The sequence below is a fragment of the Eulemur rufifrons genome, chromosome 6, assembly GCF_041146395.1.
Source record: "Eulemur rufifrons isolate Redbay chromosome 6, OSU_ERuf_1, whole genome shotgun sequence".
Taxonomy (NCBI): domain Eukaryota; kingdom Metazoa; phylum Chordata; class Mammalia; order Primates; family Lemuridae; genus Eulemur; species Eulemur rufifrons.
In genome coordinates, this window is record NC_090988.1 from 101545261 (window position 1) to 101567275 (window position 22015).

At 52.4% G+C, this 22015-nt stretch overlaps 2 protein-coding genes across 7 annotated transcripts in view; one reads left to right on the plus strand and one right to left on the minus strand.

The window, feature by feature from the left end:
* Positions 1-2982: 2982 nt before the first annotated feature.
* C6H11orf86 (chromosome 6 C11orf86 homolog) lies at positions 2983-3955 on the minus strand. Its single transcript, XM_069470667.1, has 2 exons — positions 3680-3955; positions 2983-3081 (listed from the first exon to the last, which is right to left on the minus strand). Exons 1-2 carry the CDS (start codon positions 3953-3955, stop codon positions 2983-2985), a joined length of 375 nt encoding a protein of 124 aa, XP_069326768.1.
* A 10629-nt stretch (positions 3956-14584) lies between these two features.
* The window catches only part of PC (pyruvate carboxylase), a 96072-nt gene continuing 88641 nt past the window's right edge, over positions 14585-22015 (plus strand). For 3 of the 6 annotated variants that reach the window (XM_069471768.1, XM_069471769.1, XM_069471766.1), the window contains exons 1-2: positions 14585-14654; positions 19540-19578. The gene's annotated coding sequence lies outside the window, so the exon portion shown is untranslated. Of the gene's footprint in view, positions 14655-16042; positions 16178-19539; positions 19579-22015 lie in introns of those variants that run through there. The other 3 variants (XM_069471771.1, XM_069471767.1, XM_069471772.1) reach the window with 2 other exon arrangements.

The following is a 22015-nucleotide window of genomic DNA, read 5'->3' on the forward strand; positions in this document are numbered from 1 at the left end:
GCCCTGGGAGCGGAGCGCCATTCTCAGCTGCACTTTACAAATGAGGAAACCGAGGCAGAGAAGGTAAGTGACTTGCGCAGGGTCCAAAACCACCAAATGGTCGAGTCAAAGCCAGGTATTTGGCTGTGGTACCAGTGTGCTTAACCACTGAACCACACTGCTCCCCAGGACGGCCGGCAGAGCGCCCAGCAGAGGGTGCGGCCCTGTGGGTGCTCCTGAAACACTGTTTCCTTCCTCCTCTCTTCCTCTGTTTAAGTGTCAGGGTTCTTCAGGGACTCTTATTGATGAAAAGTGTGGTCGCCCTATTTAGGAGCTCCTTGGCCACCCTCCTGACACCCTCCAGCCTGGGGACTAGTTTCCTAAGGGACCTCAGTGCCTGTTGTAAAAGTTATGCGCAGCTGTAGCAGCCAGTCTGCGGCACCACATGGCTTCATTCCTTCCAGGAAGGCGTAGCAAACACCTTGTTCCTCTCTTGCTATTGTCCTCGGGCCACTAATGAGAGGGGCCCCAAAGAAATTGTCCCCACCTGTGAGCTCTCCTCCCACAGGGTTTGTGAGAAGGAGCACTGTTTTGGACAGTTATGGCACATATTAAACTACCCCCCTCTTCTGGGTTGAATTTTGTCTTCCCAAAATTCACGTCCATCTGGAACCTGTGAATGTGATCTTATCTGGCAATAGGATCTTTGCAGAAATAATCAAGTTAAGAGGAGATCCTACTGGATCCGGGTGAGCCCTGAATCCAGTTACAGCTGGTGTCCTTGTAAGAAATGGGAAATTTGGATACAGACACACAGGGAAAAGGCCGTGTGGTGATGGAGGCAGAGGTTGGAAAGCTGAGGGATACCAGGGATTGCCAGCAAGCACCAGAGGCCAGGAAGAGGCAGGAGGCCTTTCTCCCTACAGCCTTCAGAAATAGTGCCGCACTGCTAACAACTTGATTCTGGACATGTGGACTCCAGAATGGTAAGAAAATGAATTTCTGTTGTTTTAAGCGACCCAGCGTGTGGCAATTTGTTACAGCATCCCTAGGCATTGAATACACCCCAAACCCAGTGGTGTAAAGCAACAGGACTTCTTACATTTCAATTCTGTGGGTTGGCTGGGCTCGATTGGGTGGTTCTTTGCTCCACCCGGTGTCAGCTTGGTGGCTCAGGCTGCAGTCGGCTGGAAGCAGGGCTGGGGCTTCACTCACCCGACTGGCAGGTGGCACTGGCTGTTGGCTGGGGGCCTTGGTTCTCCACGTGGCCTCCGATCTCCACGTGGCCTCTCTAGCAGGATAGCTGCGATGTCCTCACATGGCAGCTGGCTTCAGAGGTAGAAGCAGAAGAGGGCAGAAACAGAAGCTGCAAGGTCCCTTAAAGCCCAGGCCCAGAAGTTCCAGAAAACTATTTCCTCTGTATTCTATTGGTCAAAGCGGGTCACAAGGCCCATCTCAATTGAAAGAGAGGGACAATAGACTCCACTCTTGCTGGGAGGTATGACAGAGACAATGCAGGAGGCATCTGTGATGAGAGAGGTGGGTACGGCCATCTTTGGAAACAGCCCACCACCGTGCGTGTGTTTTGGCAGAGGTGTGCTCCGTCAACGGGCCTCCTGACAAGGCTGAGATAGGAACACGCTGCCTGAGCGGGGATCCCCCAAACCCACGAGCTGCAGGCCCGTTCAGCCGCCACCTCGCTGGGGGACCTTGGGGCAGTCCCTCGCTCACTCAGTAATAATTTACTGAGCACCTACCACGTGTCAGACCCAGAGCTAGGCACTAGGTCCCAGGAATGAACAGGCCAAGTCTCCATGGAACTTTCAGTCTGGTGGAAGGACAAAGCACATAACTAGACAAACCGATCACAAAGCGTGACAAGTAGGAGAACTGCTGGGAGTGGGGCTGGAGCATCTCTGAGGACAGAGGCCGGGTATGGCTGCAGGGCAGAGAGCTGGCGGGTGAGAGGCCTGCCCGCCCGTTCAGGGACCGCGTTTCCTCCTCGGGACATTGAGCCCGGCCTGGCGTGGGGCGTGAGCACGCAGGCAGGGCACTCAGAGAGCTGGGTCCTCTGAAGCCGGCCTAGCAGCCAGCACGTGGGTGCAATGCCTCTGGGGAGAAAGATCAGGAGAAGCGGCAGGAAAGGCCCAGCCTCCTGGGGACCCCACGGGCCCTCCCCCACTGCCCCCCCCCGCCTCTGCCCCGCCATTCTGGGCCCCTGTGGGCTCAGCCTGCCTCACAGGGCTGGGAGAGGCTCTAAGCCAGCGAATTAGTCACGAGACACATCACTTCCTTCTGCCCGTGTCTTTATTACTGCGTTCAGCCCTGGTGCTGGGTGCGGCGTGGGCTGGGGTGGGGCCGGAGCTGCCAAGCTCAGTAAATCCCCCGTCTCAGTTTCTCCCTCTGCGCATGGGGAGGAAAGGCTCCCCTGCTCCCTTCACCGGGATACCGTGAGGTTCCAAGGCCTGGGCCTTTCAGCCCCAGAGTGCCTGTGCTGCCCAGACGTGGTCCTTGCCCTGAGGGGCTCGCCATCGGTGAGGGGACTTGTGCCAGGGCCCAACATCAGCAGCAGACGTTGGTAGAGAAGGGCAGACGGGTCACAGCCCCGGGACCAGGCAATGTCCGGAAGCCTCTCGGCCATGGGTCTGGCTTCACCAAGCTCCATCCTGGAAGGTGACCACGGGTCCTGTGTGGGGCAGGGGCAGCGACACCCTCACTTCTGGGCAGGCTTCTGTGACTCCCATTCATATCATAGTCCAAGGGGCCCCCAAGCCTAGAGGGCAGGGAGCCGGGCCCCCTCCTTTTCAGCTTTGGGGTCTTTGCTGGGGCCAGAGCCAGAGGGGCAGCCCGGCAGGAACTGGTGGCAGAGGCCCGGTTGTGCCACGTAAGGAAAGCTGGGCAGTCCACATAGAGGAGGCCGCCCAATCCACTCGAGAAGAGCCATGAGGTCGGCAGCAGTCTCGTCCAGGTGCGGCAGGGCGGCCACCGTCGCTTGCAGCATCTTTAGCTGGTGGTGCCCAGTGGGGGCTCCGGGGAGGCCGGCCGACTGAGGGTCACGCCAGGAAAGTTGGCGACAAAGCTGTCCCACCTTCTTCTTACCTGCTGGAAGGCAGACGTGGGGGGAGGTCAGGGCCATGCGGCAGCTGAGTGGTGGGCTTCAGGTGTCTTTCCACCCACAGCCACGAGGTGGGGGTAGACCCCAGGGAGAGAAGCACGGCTCACTAGCGACCCTTTCTCTGAGAGGAAGGAGCCAGGGGTGGGAGCCCTAGGTTCCCCACAAGGGGGTCTGGATCTCCCCGCCCCCCCCCACCCCACCCCCACCACTGTAAGACGGTAAGAGCGTCACGGTGTGGAACTCTTGCGCAGTTGTACTGGCTGATCCCTTGCCTCCTGCTCCATTTGCCCATCCAACACTCTGTCAGATTAATCATCTTAAAACAGCATACTGTGTTGCCTGCCTGCGCTAAAACCTTCAGTGACTCCCCAGTGCCTGTGGGATAGATCCCAAGCGCCTGCAGCACCCTCTGAGATACGGTTCCGGGATCGCTGTCTCTCCAGTCTCATCTCCAGACAGCACTGTTGCCACCTTGGTGCACGGTGCTGTGTGGCTCTGCCTCTGAACCTTGGCCTCCCTGGGTCCCTCTCCCTGCAGTCCCTACCTGCCCTCTGCGGCCCCCTCCGTCCTTCGACCTCCCCATACCTGTCGGTACTGCCTCAGCCACGCCCGGCTGCTTCCTCGCTGGGCTTGGATCAGCTGCTCTGTGTCCCCCAGGCCCCCGGGCAGCCGCTCCTGAGCAGGGGCATCCAGCTCTTCTGTGCCTCCTTCGAGGCCCCGGGACTTGGACTTCTCACGCCCCTGTCTGAGGCTCAGCACCCGGCGGAGTTGGCCCTCCAGGGGCCTCCCCCAGGGCTCCTGGAGCTTTCCATAGGTGGCTCGGGGGCCTCGCAAGGACTGGCTCCGCGGCCCCATTCCCATGGCTCCGGAGGCTGCAGGGCAGGACCGCTTGAGCCCTTCAGCAAGCCACCAGCCCTCTGAGGTGGCCTGGCGCCTCCACACATCTGACAAGAGATCACCTGGGGGCAAAGGTTGGTGCTGCTGAGGTGGCCGTCATAAACCAAAGGGCAGGCCTCAGGGACTGAGCATCCCTGAGTCACCTCCCCGCGGCCTCCCCACCTTCCCCCACCAGGAGTGCAGGCCAAGGGGCCGGATCATATTGCCTCTTCCTCCTCCTCTCCAGGCAGCCTTCCCTGACCACGCCACCCCTAAACAGTGTGGCCTCCTCTGAACTCCTGTGGCCCTGGCTCCCATTGACACTGAGCGCAGATGGCTCAACAGCAAAATAGAGTCGGGCTGCGTAGAATCAGCGCAGCTCCTGCCCGTAGATTCAGACAGAAGGCGAAATGGTGGCCGCCGGTGGCTGGGGCAGAGGTGACTGAAGTCATTGCTTAAAGACTATGGATTTTCAGCTTTTAGAAGATGAGAAGAGGTCTGGAGACGGGTTGCACAGCAGTGTGAATGTATGTAACACCACTGGACTGAAAAATGGATGAGATGGTAAATTTTATGTTGTGTGTATTTTGCTAGACTTGAGAATTTTTTTTTTTTTTTTAAGAAAGGAACAAAAACAAGCAGGACAGCTCCTTGTAACAGGGACAAATAACTCAGGTGATTGTGTGTGGATTAAATGTGATCCACAGGGCCTGGCATACAGCAAGTGCTCAATAAAAGTGAGTTGTTTGTATTTATTATAGTGGGCAAATCCCTTTCTCTCTTGGTCAGTCTCATCTGTAAAGTGGGTTGTTTTGAAAATAAAATGAAATCATGAGTGTAGATGCCTCTAAAGGTGAGGCTACCAGCCAGGGGGAAGAGAGGGAGGTCTGGGGCCAGACCGGCAGATTCCTCAGAAGTGAGGAAATCAAGGGCTGAAGGAACCTCATACATCTGCTCCACCTTCCTTTTTGCTTTGCTCATTGCGTTTTGAGCATTTTTACTGGTTCCAAAGCTAATCCCTCTGTAAATTTCATTTAAACCTCATAATAGTCCAATGAAGTGGGGATTGTTGTCCCATTTTATGGATCAGGAAACTGAGGCTCTGAGAGACTAAACACCTGGCCAGAGAGCACACTCAGTAAATGGCAGAGCTGGGACTCCCACTCTGGCCAGCCTGGCTTTAAAATCCATGCTTCAACCACTCTTCTCTCTTGCCTGGGAGTCGGCAGCAGAGGCAGGACTGGGAGCCAGGTGTCCTGCCTCCTCCTCGTCTGGGCTGCTGCACATGTTCTTCTGTTGGGGGTCAGGGAAGTGCTGGCTGCGACTCCCTAGCCTTGTCCCCCTGGGCTTGGCCTTGCCCTCTTTCCTTCCACTCAGAGTTTCTGGATCTTCCTTAGGTGAATGGTCACTTAATATCCTCCAGGCTCAGCGCCCAACCAGAGAAGCTACAACCAGTGTGAAGAGAATGGAAAAAAGGAGCCCTGACTCTCTGCCCCAGCCTGTCCCAAACACTGACTCTGACCTGCAACCAGGCCTCTTTATTTCAACGCTGACCAGGCTTCTAGTGTTTAACCCACAGGTCAACCCTGACTTTGGTTAGAAAGCCACAAAACCATTATACAAGTCTCAAGGTCCTCACCCCAGCACACGTAGTCAGCTCAAATCCACACTCTCACAACAGTCTGAGCCAAGGAAGAGCTTGCTGACTCATGGACTTTTGAGATGTGTTGGCATGAGTCATTTGCTCTTGCGTCAAGCACATAGCTGCCGAATACCCTCTTGCCAAGCGTGCTGTCTTAAAACAATTTCCCAAATCCATTGAGGCCAAAAAGAAAATACGTGCTCTCGTCCTTCCCTCTCTGCTGCCTCCCTGTCATCTTCATCTGGTGTCTTAGCCTATTTCGTGTTGCTATAACAGAATACCTAAGACAGGGTAATTCATAAACAATAGAAGCTTATTTGGCTCATGGTTCTGGAGTCCGGGAAGTCCAAGAGCATGGCACCAGTATCTGGCAAAGGCTTTTGTGCTGTGTCATCCCATGGCCGAAAGTGGAAGGGCAAGAGAGGATGAGGGCAAGCAAGGCTAAGAGGGGACAGAGCTGTTTTTTTTTTTTGTTTTTTTTTTTGAGACAGGGTCTTGCTCTGTTGTCCTGTCTAGAGTGCAGTGGTGTCACATAGTGTACTGCAATCTCCAACTCCTGGGCTCAAGCGATCCTCCTGCCTCAGCCTCCCAAGTAGCTGGGACTACAGGTGTGCACCACCACGTCTGGCTAATTTTCAAAAATTTTATATAGAGATGGGGTCTTGAGGTATTGCTCAGTCTGGTCTTGAACTCCTGGCTTCAAGCAATTCTCCTACCCAAAGTGCTATGATTATAGGCATGAGCCACCGCACCTGGCCAGAAATTGCTTTTATCAGGAACTCACTCCCTGGTAAAGGGATGACTACATTAATCCATTCATGAGGACAGACTTCTCTTAACGGTCCCACCTCCGAATACCATCGCAATGGTTATAAATCCAACATCAGTTTTTGAGAGGACATCCAAACCACAGCACCTGGCAAGCTGCACCGTGCAAGTGGCATCTTCCCAAAGAGTCTGCGCCGACCTCTCTAGCTCACCAAATACACATGGCAACACAATCACACACGTGTGCCTTACCTCACCGGCCTAGGTGTCCCCTGAAGGCTAGGACAACATCCTTTTCGTGTCTGTGTCCCCAGGACTCACCACAGTAAATGGTCTTAAATATCGGGGACTATGCGTTGTCTATTGCTATATAACAAATTATCCCAAAATTTAGTGGTTTAAAACAACCACAGTTTCTGTGGGGCAGTATTCTAAGCATTGCTTAGCAGGTCCCGGGCTCGGGACTCCTCAGGGTCTTTTTGGGGGTCGACCTTCCTCCAGGCTCACTGTCATGGTTGTTTGCACAACTCGGTTCCTTGCGGGCTGTTGGAGTGAGGGCCTCAGCTTCCGTCTTGGGGGCTGTTGCTACTTGGGCTTCTCCAAAGAGCAGCTCACAAGGTGGCCGCTGGCTTCAGTGAGAGCAAGTGCGTGAGAGGGTAAAGATGGAGAGAGAGACAGAAGCCAGAGGCTTTGGGGACTGAATCTCGGAAGTGACAGCCCATCACTTTTGCTATATTCTGTCCTTTAGAAGCAAATTACCTGGTCCAGCCCACCCTCGAGGGGAGCGGCTCACACAAGGGCCTGGGCCCTTGGAGGCCACCTTAGAGACTGCCGGCCCCAGACACCTGGGGCTCCAAACCCGTCACGTTGCCTGAGTGGAAAGCCTTTTGCCCTTTGGCGTGTTAGCTTCGTGCCTGGGCGAATGGCTTAACCTCACGTGCCTACAATTCTCAGCTCTAAAATGAGGATGATACCTTATTTCATCAAATCTCGGACGGAATCTGTGGGAAGGTAGCATTATTTTATAAACCATTAAGAGGTATTAAAAGGAGATAGTCTCGTGGACGTAAAGAATGGGGCCTTAAAAGAGATGCCAAGTGCTGAGGGTGCATGAAAGAGAATGGGAGAACGCGTCTGGCTTGGGGGTGGGGGAATCTAGGCAGCCTTCCTGGAGGAGGTGGTGTCAGCTCAGCCTCGGGGGCAGGGAGGTCTGGTATAGGTAGAGATAGGGTTGGAGCTGTGCGGGTGACCACAGCCCGGGAACACAGGGAGCCCACTCTCCAAGCCCTTGAGAGTCAGACCTTGAGAAAGGCAAGGGGTGGGGTGAGGTGGGGAAAGCCCTCCACTCCGGGAGCCTTCCCGCTGCGATTGCGTCTGCCCCCACCCCGGAGCTTATCCTGATGTTTCAGAGGAAATAACAGGAGCACAGTCAGTCCTGTGCTGGATCCAGCCCAGCTGAGTCAGGTCAGCAGATACGAGTCCCACCCTCTGTGGAAGCCGCCTGGGTCTCCACGTGCCCTCTGGGAGGAGCAGACGGAGCTGTAGCCTAACAGTTAGTGCCGCTAGATTTTCTCCTTGAAAATATGACGCCCACCAGAAGTAAGATGAGAGACTGTGCAGATATACATATTTAATTTAAAATTGTTTGTGTATGATAATTTATCATGTGTATGTATGATAATGATAATTTATCTTTATTCTTTGCCTGAGCAGCTTTTATCATAGTGCATTTTGGGGCCCTCGTTCTTCTACTTCAGAACAATGGTACCAAACGCGTCCACTTTTTGAATTTCAGGTCCCTCCAGGAAACTAGAATGCCAGCCTGTCCCGTTCAGTGCCGGAACTTGGCCACCTTCTCCCTTGGAGAAATCAAAGGGAACAATAAATAATAAGACTATTATTTAAAAGCTGTTACAAAAGCTCCATGTGCTGAGCGCTCCTGGGCATGGTCTTGTGCGGTTGCAGCGCTGGGGGAACGAGGGCCAGATCGCCCCGAGTTACAGGCAAAGCATCCAGCTCAGTAGGTGCAGGGTCACAGAACCGGTAACACGGGTGCTCTTGAGTTTTTCAAATATGCAGGACCTGATGACTGTTGACGGGGGTGGGGGGGGTCTGCCTCTTCTCCTGCCTGAGCCCGTTTCCTCATCAGTAAAATGGGGCTCACGGGTCTAGCCAAGGTGCCCAAAATTTCCCTTGTTAAAAAGCACCAATATCCGGGCCCCACCACAAGCCCACTGCACGGACAGGTCTGGGCAGGGGCCTGAGAAACCGTCTGTACAGTCATACCCCAGGAGGCCCTTATCTCGCGAGAAATCTTGGAAACACAATTGCTCAGGGTCTTCTCTGAGGACTGTGATGTTAGGACTCAAATTTTAAACCAAAGCCCTTCCTTTGAAATCTGAATTCTGTACTTTCTTGCCTTCTTTTCCCAGTGTGACCAAGGCAAGTGGAGCAGAAAAAGCACAGTGGGTCCGGGGACTGGAGGTCCAGTCCCGGCTCGGCCCTGCCTAGCTTGTGTGATCAGGGCAGAAGCCATTTCCTTTCTCTGAGCCTTAGTGTCCACACCTGTAAAATGGGCGTGGCATCCCTGTCTGCCTCACGGGGTTGTTGGGAGAACCAGAGGAGGGAGCTCTGGCTCACAGAGGTGAGGAGGTTCCTCCTGCTCCTCTGCCCCATCTTGTGGGCAATGGAATAGTCCAGACTGAATGGCCGAAGTAGGAGGAGCCCAAAAAGTCAGGGCAGTCCCTGGGGGTGGGAAGCAACAGGGTTATAAAGGAGCCTGGGAACACAGCAGGGGAAACGTTGGGATTTAGGCTCCCCCCAACCCAAAACTGTACCTGAGTGGCCACAGGCAAGGGCACAAGGCAGCCTCACGCAGTTGTACAGTTTCCACACTGTACAAACACTCCTAGCAATGCTTGGCCTGTTCAGTCCTGGCTGGTGTGGTGCTACTTTGGCCCCAGGCAGGCTCTTAGCACCAAGTGCTGCCCAGGGGGAGGCCTTTTCTTCATTGTCACAAAGGTGCAGCATAGGCTAGCAGTGGTTGAGTGTGGGAGTCACTCCAAAAGCCCAAGTGGAGTGGCCTGGACCCCTTGAGAACATGGCGGGAGGGAAACATCAAAAAGAGCAGCAGGGTCGCCTCTGCCCATTGCACACACTAAGGGTGCTGTACTGCCCCATCCCGCCGAAAGGGCCTTTTTTCCCCGTCCTCAGGCGTAAGCGGGTGTGTTCACTGAGGGCCTAGCGGCCTCCCCGTCTCCCCATCATTAAGGGTCTCCCAGCAGTCAGGCTACCAGAGGCTCAAGCTGCCAAAATTTGGTTAATACATTGGTAAGATACGTCTTTCTTGTGTCACGCTAGCAGGGGGATCAAAGGCATCTGGTTTGTCCTCATGAGATCCTCAGGGTAAATCCAGGCTTCTGAGTCGTAAATACAGGCGGCTGTTTCTGGGCTCATGGTAACTGCTGTGTTTCGAGAGGCCCATGGCTTTGCCTGGGAGCCCCCATCCACCTGGATGCTTAGAGCCTCCTTATTCCTAACTGCTCTTGGCCTTCCCCACTGTGCTTCTTGAACTTGATGGTGAGCTGTCCTCACCGTGCCCCAGTGGTATGACCCTAACCATGCCTCCACCCCATCAGGCCTCCCTGCCTTCGTTTGGGCTGTTTCACTCCACATGGGATCCCTTAATCAGTATACTCACCTGGTGAACTCTCTATCTATCTATTGAAGACTTAGCCCATGCATTGCCTCCTTCAGGAAGCCCTCCAAGGCCTCTTCCTGGACTCCCGGAGCACCCTGGGCATTCCCTCCATCACAGCACCACATTGCTTTGAAATCCAGTGCTTTAAGGTAGGGGCGTAGCTCGGGGACCGGGAAAGGAACTCATTTTTCCCAGGTCCTGCTGAAATGGCTCATTGTTCTCCCACCATTGTGTCCTCCTTTCTGCCCCAGGAACACTGTCAAAGCCTCAGAAATTCTTCAGAATTTGCTTTTCCAGGTCCATGGCCACTCCCTCCACCCCCACCTGACCTGACCTAGTCCAGGTTGTTATCCTTTAACTTTTCCTCTCCCGTAAATGTGGTGCCCTCTAGGCTCCTCTCTGTTGGTGGACTTGCGTGGCCTTTGGGGCAGTTCCTGTCACTCCAGTAGTTTTAACTACCAAACATGGGCTGATGACTCCCGTTCTTTCATAAGCACCTACTATGTGCTAAACTCAATGCCTGTAGAGGTGACATTCAAGTGTGTCAGCAGAAAATAACCCAAACTCTGTAAAATAATTTAAAGAGGTTTATTTTGAGATGAATATGCGTGATCATGGCCGGGAGAGCCACACCCAAGAAGCCTTGAGCAAATGATCTTGCCATGGTTGGGGTAGAGTTTAGTTTTATATATTTCAGGGAGACAGGAATTACACATAAATCAATACATGGAAGATGTACATTGGTTTGGCCCAAAAAGGCAGGACATCTCGAAGGGGGGGGCGGGATTGCAGGTTATAGGTGAGTTTAAATATTCTTTGATTTGTAATTGGTTAAAGAAATGAAGCTTTATCTAAAGGCTTGGAATGTTTTAAGTTAAGGAATTCTGAGGCTGGGGATTGCTTAAGGCCAGGAATTCAAGACCAGCCTGAGCATGAGTGAGACCCCTATTTACTAAAAATAGAAAAATCAGCTGGGCCTCAGGGTGTGGACCTGTAGTCCCAGCCATTCAGGAGGCTGAGGCAGGAGGATCGCTTGAGCCCAGGAGTTTGAGGTTGCAGTAAACTATGAGGTTGCAATGAGCTACGATGACGATGACGCCACTGCACTCTATCTACCTGAGAGTAAGAGACTATGTCTTAAAAAAAACAAAAAAACAAAAAGATAAGGAAGTGTGTTAACAGAGACAAGCTACTGGACATGTGCCCAGACTCAAGTGATTTGTTAAGTAAGTTGAGGACCTGCAGGTGTGGTTAAGTAGCCTCAGGCTTGTCAATGAGTTACAAAGGCCATCTCTAACAAGACATGCGGGCATGAGGAGGCGTGTCTGACCTCCCTTCCACTCAACTTTAGGGTATTTCTGGAGTCCCTTGGCCAGGAGGGGGTTTATTCAGTCAGTTGGGGGACTTGAGATTTTATTTTAGTTCACAAGTTTGAGAAGGGAATGTGAGACAGAAGGTAAATAAGCCCAAGAACTTTCTAGAAACCAACGGGTACTAAGAAGCAATAAGAGAGACCTGCACTCCCAGCCTTACAGCAGCCCCTGAGCTGCTCTGCAAAGGTCCCCTGGACATGACTTTCCTCCTCCCAGAGTCCTGCTGCCTGAGCTCTGTGCTCCAGAGCTAACCCCTGGCCAGCCCTCCATAAGCTGGTCTCAGCCCATCTGTCTGGCTTCACTTTCTGCTGCATCTTAAGACTCAGGTAAGTTTCCCAAGCTTCTCAGATATTAAGAATCAGTTGGGGGCTTGTTAAAAAAAATCAATAAAAAGATTCCTGGGCCCCACCCTAGGTTTACTGACTCATAATCCACGAGTGTGGTGGGGACCAGGAATATGTTTGCTATTGTTTTTAAAGAGCACCAGAAGATCCTTGTTACCCAGGAAGTCTAGACAATACTTTTCTAGGCTTCTCAGTGGGTCTCAACACTAATACTACTAACAGGAAAGCTGTTAGGAGAGCTACAAACAGTAACAATGAGATGCAGGGGGTCTCATTCCCCAGAGAAGGATTTAAGCAGCTTAGGCTACTCAGAAATTCTGATGGTAATTCTAAGACCTGAGTTGATGGTTAATATGCAAAAGAGCCATGGGGTGGAGCTCAGGAGTCTGTTTCCCACTAGCACACGGTCCCAGGAAGGTTCTGTCACTAGTGGTACAGACGCTACATTGAGAAATAGTTTCTAGCCACGTTAGACTCCTCAACCAGGCTGTTGCCCAGGCAGTTTTCTCTTCCTGGAACGGAATACTCTTCCCAACTTTGTCCTCCTGGAAAACTCATCCTGGAGGTAGGAGAGAATGGATGGAGAAGTACCTTGTTTCCTAATCTGTTAATAACTTGAACTAGATAATTTATATCCAGTTTAAGTCCCGTTCTTTTGCTTGCAGCAGTCCATTTTCTGGTTCTACTTAGTTTTTCTGTTGAGGCCTCCACCTGGTGGTGCTGATGTGGGAGTCACCTGAACCTGAGTGGAGCCACCTGCCCTCTGTTTCAGACCCGGGAGGTCATAGGAACCAAGCAGGACTGAGCCAGCACGTCACAGCCTCTGTCACATGGCCAGCCCTAGAGCAAGGCCTTGCTTTTTCTGAGGGACACAGGAATCAACATCCATTTTGTGTGTGTGTGTGTGTGTGTGTGTGTGTGAGACAGGGTCTCCCTCTGTCACTTGGGCTCTTGGGTTCAAGCCATCCATCCTGCCTCAGCCTCCTGAGTAGCTGGGCCTACAGGTGTGTGCCACCATTCCTAGCTAATTTTTTTCCTTTCTTTTTTGTAGAGAGGAGGTCTCGTTATGTTGCTCAGGCTGTTCTTGAACTCTTGGCTTCAAGTGATCCTCTCACCTCAGCCTCCCAAAGTATTAGGATTACAGGCGTGAACCACTGTGCCTCTGTGGGATCCAGAACTTACATGTACACCACAGGGGAGATAAGATCCAGGAAGTAATGAAGTCACAACATCAGCATGCACTAGAAGAATAATAGGGACAAAAAGTAAATTACTCAGTGTCCATTAAGTCCAACCCATTTTATGAAGAAATCCAGCCCAGAGGGAGGAGGGGACCTGCCTAAGGTCACTCGGCTTTCACTGTTGTTTGTTTGTTTAAGAGATAGGATCTTGCTCTGTTGCCCAGGCTGGAGTGCAGTGGCACAAACATAGCTCACTACATCCTGGAACTCCTGGGCTCAGGGGGTCCTCCTGCCTCAGCCACCCTAGTAGCTGGGACTACAAGGTGCTCACCACCACGCTCAGCTTTAACTTTTTCCTGTATAAAGTTTTTACAAACAAAGAGTATTTGGAGTTGGACATCCAGTAGAATGTGAGCTCTATGATGTGATTGCAGAGTCTGTGTCTTGTTCACTACCGTGTCTCCATCACAGCACCAGGCACATACTAAGTGCTCAGGAGGTGTTTGTTGATCTAATGAATGTGTGAATCTGGAGAACTGGGATTTTAATCGTTGTTCTGCTACTAAAAAAAGCTGTGTTGGATCTGATCCAGGGGTGAAGTTCTTCAGTATAGGTGGACAAGGAAGTTGGAATGATAAACTATTTCTGCAAGAGTCTGAGAAGGGAGTCATATCTCTCCATTATTCAATAAGCAATTTCTAGTTAACAAGATGTTCTCATGGTCTCTGATTCTCCTAACCGTCTGGAAGCAGGTTATTTTTTTCTCCATGCTCTGATTACCATCCGATGTACCGTATATTTTATTTGTTTATTGTCTGCTCTCACTGGAAGGCAGGGACTTTGATTGGTTTGGTCACTCCCTTATACACTGATTGGCACAGAGCCTAGTTAATGAAGCTTTTCTTTCGTATCTCAACCAAACCTTTTAAACCCTCTAGGTCCTGAGCGGCTCCGCTTTGAGAGTCAGAGAGGTGAGGTTGCTAGTCCAAGGTCACACAGAGATGGGCTCCTGACCACTATCACCACCCACGCAGCTGCTAAAGGACACAGTCATGTAAAGCCGTGTGGCACAAGCTCCTTCTCCTTCCTCCTGCCCTTCACTAACGCTTTTCCTCCAACCTATTCTGCACTCGCTAGCGTGTATATGCGTCTGCCCCGGATGCCTGAGTCCCCATGCCATTTGTTATGCTTGCGGCTTTGGGAGACACGTGCTACTGGGTGAATGAATCGAACGTCCCCACCCCCACCGACAGCCAATCACGGCACGCCGGAGCCCGGCCACTTCCGCCTATTGCGGGCCTCGGCGGGGTCCGGCGGCCCACGTGAGGCTCCGGAGATAAGAGAGTGGGCGGTGACGTGCCAGGGGCGGGCTCTCCCAGCCTCGCCACCAATCAAAGAGCCCGCCGAGAACGAGAGGGGCGGAGCTGACGTGGGGCGCCAAGGCTTAAACGTGACGGACAGGTGGGCGTAGGGAGGAGTCCTGAGGGAGGAAGCGGGGAGTGACAGGGGACACTGCCCAATAACGGGAGGGGTTGGGCTGCCTGGGCCAATAGGAAGTCTGCGAGGCGGGGCCGGGACTGCAGCAAGTTCGGTTGCGCGGAGACCGCAGCTGTTCTCTGTCAGTGGAGGCAGCGGTGGTAGAGCCGGCGGCGACGACTTGCGGTGGCGCCGAGGAGGTGAGTGTCCGCGGCGCTCCGCATCTTTCTCTTCCCGTGGCGGGTCGGAGCGGGTGAGCGTGCGCCGGCGCCGCCACGAGGGACGCTTATGTAAGGGTCGCGCGCGCAAAGGCGGTGCGGGCTGCGCCAGTGACGGCTCCAGGAGACAGCAGCGGGCGGTGCGCGACGCGACGCGACGTGCGCCGCCTCTCCCCCTCCCGCGGGGGGGCGGCCGGTGCGGACCCGCCCCCGGGTCCCTCTGCCGCCCCCGGCCCGGCGCGCGCAGCCCCTGGCCGGCCGCTCAGCGAGCATCCCTCCCGCGCGGGAGCCGCCCGCTTTCCACCCTGCGGGCGGCGGCCTTATTCCTGCTCTCCGGCCCATTTTGCAGATGGAGAAACTGACGCTCGGAGCCCTAAAATGCCTCGCGCGAGGTCCCTTAGGGTTCGAACCCAAGTCTATCAGAATCGGGAGCCCAAGTTGTCCCCTTCATACTGGATGAGGCTCAGCCCTGAAGAAAGCCGTGGCGTGTAAGGCGAGGGTTTTCCTTGTTCCCAGTGCCTGCACACCGTCCCGGTAGGATCCTCCTAGCCTCCCTGTGGGGCATTCTCGGTTCCACTTTTTTCTGATGACGAAGCTTGAGGCGCCCAGGCGCAGCGATTCGCCCAAGGCAGCTCAATTAGGTGGGGCTGGGCTCAGCCCGTTATTTCTAGTTTTTCGTAGCTTACAACATGCATTCGGGAAATGCCCTCCTGGGCACAGAGTCAGAGCCCTGGCTTTGTGGACCTGCCATGCAGGTTCCTCCCACCGTGACTTGCTCTGTGTACTTTCACCTCTGAAGAGCTCTTTCCTCATCTCACAAATGATGGAGTTAGGCCAAGTCCCTAGGTCCTGGCAGCTTTGAAATTCTTAAAAATCTGAGTATGTCTTTATTTTCTGAGAGAGAGAGGCCAGGGCTCATTATCCCCATTCTCCAGCTGAGAACACTGAGGCTCAGAGAAGTACAACACTTGCTGGATACACCTGGAGTCTCCAGAGTCTTTGCCATGTGCCTTCCCTGTTGCGTCCTTACCCACCGCCACCAGCAGCCCTGGCAGGCCTCCCTCATGTCACCCTTTCCCTGTATGTGATGCAGTTACTTGTGCTGGGGGTGGATGTGCTCAGCATTTCTCTTCACTTGTAGCTACAGCTGTCTGTGTGCACGCTCTTTGTTAACTCTTGAACTTTTAATCATGTTCTTTGCACACCTACCATGTGCAGAGCCCTAGACTGGGTGCTGAGAGAAGGCGTGGGTGGTGAGGTTAATCCTTGCTCTAGAACTGCTGACAAACTGATTGGGGGAGAGAAAAATAAACAAAACCTAAGCAGCAAGTCAGCAGATGTTTGTAGAGCGCCCGCGGGAGCATTGGCCCTGAGGAGGACAGGGAAGAGGAAATTCAGTAGAGGCCGGAAAATCAGGGGAAAGCACATGCTAAGGCAAGGGAGAGGAGAAGTGGATTGGCCTCAAGGCTGGAAGGGGCTGGATCTGGGAAGCCTTCCCGGAGGAGGTGAGTTGTGAACGTCTTCTTGATGCCACTGGCAGTGGAAAAGCAGTGATTGGATTTGAGCTGTGAAGAGTTTATTATGGAGAAATTTTATCGTGGAGTAGAACCTGCAAGAGGAAGGCTGAGGATGGTGGAAGGATGAACGTGGGGGAAATTGGGGGAAATAGTAAATACTTCATGATTGAGTGTGAGGAACTTGGTTGCTGGGAAGAGGCCTCTGCAGGATATGTAACCAGGTGAGGGCACTAGTATTTGCCCAGGTGCAGGTAAGTCAGTGACTGGAAGCCAAAGTGAGGAAGTAAGTTTGGATCCAAAGGCAGCTGGGGGCTTGGCTGGGCTCTGAGGCCCGGCAGCAGGCCTGAGCTACAGGTTGTATCCCATCCTGTTCTGGCTGCTCTTTGTTTCCTCATGGCTACGCCATCCTGCCAAGCCCTGCCCTCTGTATAGTTGCTCAATATCTGTTTTTTGAATTAATTGAGGCTGCCATCCAAAGTTTCCCCAGTGCACCCCACATACCCTTCCACGCCTGTCTCCTCCTGTCTCTCTGCTGAAGCCTCCGGCACCCTGGCTGCCCCTCTCTGTGCCAGTTCTCACCTCCAAGATCTTCCCCAGGAAGGTGGGGTCCCTCCTGCCTTTGATATACCATACAGGTGGCTTGCCCTTTTTTTGTGCTGCCCCTTGCTTTCTCCCTGTCTCACTTCCAGTACCCCAGGAGCTGTGCTAGGGTGCCTGTCCTCCCAACACCGCTCATGGAGGCTCTGGGACCAGCTGCAGGGCTGGACCCCAGACCCATGTCTCCTTCTAAGTCTTAGTTCTCCTTTTCCGGCTTCCCTGTGTCCTCATAGTCCCCAACACAGTGCCAGGAACAAGTAGGTGCTTAATAACTGTTTTGGGTGAATTGTAGTAGAAAAAGGCTCAAATTGGAAGCCAGTGAGGAGAGAAGGGTGAAATTGGGGAATCTGGAAAGGGGTTGCAATTGGGGGCGATGGGGACGTCCAGCACCACGGCCGGTGTGTCTGTAACCTGGGGCCTGTCCACATCTCTCTCTGGCACTCTTCTGCGTGAGCTGGGTGCCTCATTCGGGTCACCATTTTCACTGAGGATCAGTGTGGCCTTCTCTTTGGCTGCCTCCCGGTAGCATCCTCTTCTGAACGGGTCCCTATGCCCTGTATCCTGGAAGTGCCCTCTTTGGAGGAAGGTTTCTCATCCAGAGAGAGCACTTGCAGAAGTCGGGGGCATTTCGCCAGTTCACTCTGAAACCTCACCTGGGCCTGCCTGACCATGCCTTCATCTTTCTCTTAGCTGCCTTCCAGTCTCAGCTGTGGACACTCTGCCTAAGGAGTGGGGCCTGATAGTGGAGGACGGGAGATGACAAAAAGAACAAACCGTTTCCTCTCACTTGTTGAATGAGAAGCTTGCTCATCTTGGCATTCAGGACTTTCTAATACGATCCTCCCTGTTGGGCTTTTTCTTCTATTTGATCCCACAGGTGTCCTCTTCTGCCACAGTCCTCATATGGGACTGTCACCGTTCCCTCAAACTCGCTTCTTAGTGTCCCTCTCTGTTCTTGTTCTTGGTGACCTTGTTTTCTGCAGGGCCTTTTCTCTTGTCCTGTCAAAATTAAATTATTCTTTAAGACTCAGGGCACTCCTTCATTAAGCCTTGCCAGATCTATTCATGTGGACTGGGTTTTGTCTTTTGGTGGTGGTGATGATGATGATGATAAATAATGATTTGTTATTGTTAATAGTAAAAAGAACTTTTATGAGCTCTCACTCTGTGGTGGCTGGGACTTGCTGAGCCCCTTACGTACATGTATTATCTCATTTGATTATCATACCAGCCTATCACAAAGGTACTGTTAGATTGTCTTTTACAGATGAGCCGTGCACATAGGTGAGACACAGGTGAAATAACTGGCCTGCAGGCACACGGCTAGGAAATGGCCTCGCTCTCAGGCTGACTGCTTCAGTGCCTGTCATCCTCTCATCTCTCATGTGTCTTTTTTTATTTGTTTTTGGAGACAGAGTCTTGCTCTGTTGCCTGAGCTGGAGTGCCGTGGTGTCAGCCTAGCTCACAGCAACCTCAAACTCCTGGGCTCAAGTGATCCTCCTGCCTCAGCCTCCTGAGTAGCTGGGACTACAGGCATGCGCCACCATGCCCGGCTAATTTTTTCTATTTTTAGTAGAGATGGGTCTGGCTCTTGTTCAGGCTGGTCTCGAACTCCTGACCCCAAGCAATCCTCCCACCTCGACCTCCCAGAGTGCTAGGATTACAGGTGTGAGCCACCGTGCCCGGCCTCATCTCTCATCTGTTGTCCCGTTTTTCTCTTCTCTTAGCTAGCCCCCAGCAACTTGCTTTTTGGCACTTTGAGGGCAGAGCCTGAGTGTTCTGGCATATTCCTTATGTAAGAAATGTGCTCAATAAATATTTTATTGAACTGAGTGCACGAAACAGTTGCCACTTTGACATCATCTACCAAGGCAGCTAGTTTTCTCTGAACATGGATTTGATCCCTTTGGTGGCTTGCTGGCCTGTGTTTCTGTTTGGCTGTTTACTGACCAGTGGCTGGAGCTGTCTCACATGTGGCCTTTCAAAAATAAGCAGTCTGTAAACTCTGAAAAGTGGTCACACACTGCCGACTGTGGGCTGCCGTGGGCCTAAACACGAGGTGTGCTCTTACACATGGTAGGGAGGGGTCTCTTCAGGAAAGGGTCTGCGGAAATAGGAGACACATCTCAGGCCACAGAAGACAGTTGTTCATTAGTGTCAATTTTGTAGTGAAATAGGAACCAGACTGGAAGAATCCAGAGGGAAGTAACTCCTGAAGGATTAGAGACAGCTCTGCCCAGACAGTGGGCCTGAGGCTACATGGAGTGGTTAGGAAGAGAAAGCACTTCAAGTAAAACAAGAACAGTTTCTAGAACTTCTTATTCTTGTGTAGCGGGTGCCAGAAAAGGGTTTTGCTTAAATGCTTCCCGCTAAGCGTGCCAGCTTAGCATCCCACTAGGCGTGAGTGTGTCCTCTGTGCCAGGCAGGGTGCCAGTGCTCTGTGTGCATTGCCTCACTGGGCACTCCCTAGAACCCTCAGCAATGAGTGTTGTTATAATTCCCATTTTATAGATGAGGACACAGGCTTTGAGTGGTTGTGGGAGCAAGTGGCAGAGCAGCAAGGGGTGGAGCCTAGGCAGCTGGACAGCAGCTGGCGCTCTCAGCCTTGTGCTCTCCTGCTGGCCCCTAGAGAACCTGAGATGGAAGCAGAGAAATGGTTGTCTGAGTACTAAATCTATGTTCTTGCCACTCCTAGGTTCTCTGGGGAATGCATAGAAAAATGAGGATAACACTTTTTTTTTCTTTTACTTTAGATAGCATCTGCCTTCTGGAGAGCTGACGAAACACTAAGGGTAAGTCCTGTGCCTGAATCTAGGCCAGTGGGATGCGTGGGGGTCTTCGCCAGAGCGACTGCAGGTGCCAGCAGTTTGCCGTGTCAGCACTTAGGCTCAATCAATAAAAAAGGCCAGCTCCGTCCTTGTGTGTCCCTGGTCTTTCTTGGTTTTTCATGGGAAAGTGACATCTGGCTTCCTGCTGGCCCCGTTTGGCAGCTGGCCAGCTTCGACAGGAGGCCCTACTTCTGGAAGGGTGTGGTTCCGGAAGCTGGGCAGGGAGGGTGGGGAAGCTCTTCTGGAACTAAGGGAAGAATCCCTGGGGGCCTGGCAGCCTCTGAGAAGACCCCTTGCGTCAATGCAGAGAGCAGGCAGCTGAGGTACAAGACATGGCTCTGTCAGCTGGTTGTCAAAACACTTGACACGTGTTTCCAGAAGATGACACTCAGGCTTTGCCAGTCACAGCGACGAGAGGGTGAAGGTGGAATTGTCCTTTCTTCCCCCTATATACTGCTCAGCAGCACTGCCCTGTGTAACCTACGGCTGTCAGAGTTTGCCCTAATGGGGCTTCCCTGATCGCAGGTAGCTGGGAGGTCCAGTGGCATCTCCTCAGCCTAAATTCCAAAGCCCTCTGGGCTGGGCTGCCCCTGATGGTCCAGCCCTAGCTCTCTCTGCCCGGCTGCAAGAATAGCTACTGATCATGCCCTTCCCTCCAGGCCAGTTGCTCTCCCCATTTCACAGCTTGCTGCCTTGGGGACTTCATGGCTTGGAGACAATGTTCCCCAGAGCTCATGTTCAGTGCTGAGTGGGGATTCCTTGCCACAGGGATTTCTCTTGGCTTTCCACGCATTGTGTAGGGATTTTTCTCAGGTGACCCTTCATGACTCAGGAGCTGATTTCCTTCCTGAGATTTTTTCCACAGTCTCTCTTGCCCTAGGTCTTGGGCCAGCAGCGGCAGTTTTCCACCCTACGATTGAAACCATCAGCACAGAGAAGCTGGCGAGTAAGGGCAGATGGATGGAGTGGCAGTGGCTCTGTCCCAGGGCTGGACTCCGCCTTCCGCGGTCTCCAGCACCCTGCTCTCTCTGCTCTGTCTTATTCTTGCTCGATAGACTTGGGTGTTATTTCTCTTACTTGTATCCCTACAGAGACAGGTGGGGAGGGGGGGTTGGATGAAGTGCCCTGCAAACCACCCATCTTATGGAGCCCAGGGAAGGCTCGTTAGCAGAATCCAAGCTGCTGATCCCATGTTGTTTTTTGTTTTTTTAAGTTTATCATCTTTTATTGATATTTCCCGCAAAATCCATAAGTAGGAAGGGAAAACTAGTCACCAAGAAGAGCCTCCTTTTCCCAGGTCGTCTAATTTGTCAAAGCTTGCTTGGCTTCTCAGTTCCCAAGGCCCTGCTGACTCCCCAGGGCTTTGCTTAGTGACCCCAACTAAGGCTCTGTGATCTAAGCTTGTCCCCTCCCCTCCTGTTTAGCTCTGTCCTGGTGATGCTGTGGGGAGGTGGATGTGGCCTTTTGATGTCCTTGTTGTTAAGTATTATACCAGAAGGCATAACCCCAGGTCGCCCCAGCATGACCTCAGGTTACCTGCCTTCCCGGTGCCTCCTGGTCCTGATTCGCCTGCGGGCCAGAGAAGGGGGTTGGGGGCCTGGGACATGCTAGACTGTTAGAAGTACCTTTCCACCAGCCCTAGGGAACGGGCCAAACCCCCTACGTGGCAGCTCCTCTCCTGACAGACATCCCACATGACATCAGTGGCTGAGGCTATGGGAAAATTCCACAGTCTGGCTGTGCTGAGTCATGCTTAGTCTCTGAGGATACGTGTGTCACCTTTCCCGTGTCTGTCGCTGGTCAGCTGCAGTTACTATGGAATGTTATCACGATGCTCATTTCTTATGTTTGTACATCACTATGCTTCTCCGAGTGCTTCCTCTTACCACTGTGCTGCTTATCAGTATGAAATGTATTAATATTTAATACAATTTAATTTAGTTATTTCTTTAAATAATATTTATTCTGGAAAAAATTCCTCTCTTACGGGTGAGGAAACATTTAGAGAGACCAAGTGGTGAGTTTCGGGTGACTGGTGAGTGGCATGTCCGGGTGAGGTTTTGGATGCCACCCCCGCCCCCACACCTGGATTTGTGTGTAATGCAGAGATTATTCAGAAGTTACTTTGGTTGAAAAAAATTGATTTTCAATTTGTTAAAGTTGTAGATTGAAAAATTTAGTTCTTTGTTTTAAGGGCTAGGGGTTTTTTTTTTTTTTTTTTTTTTGTAAAAGGTGAAAGATTTATTCGTTTTGAAGAGAAACCAGTGTATAAGGGCTAGTTTTTTAAGTTTAGCTTTTAGGTATAGCCTGCAAATCTTTCTGTTCTATTTATGGTTCTAGGAAATTTTAACAATCACTTTGCAAGGGGCCTTTTGATTAATGCTTGATCCCATTTGCAAAC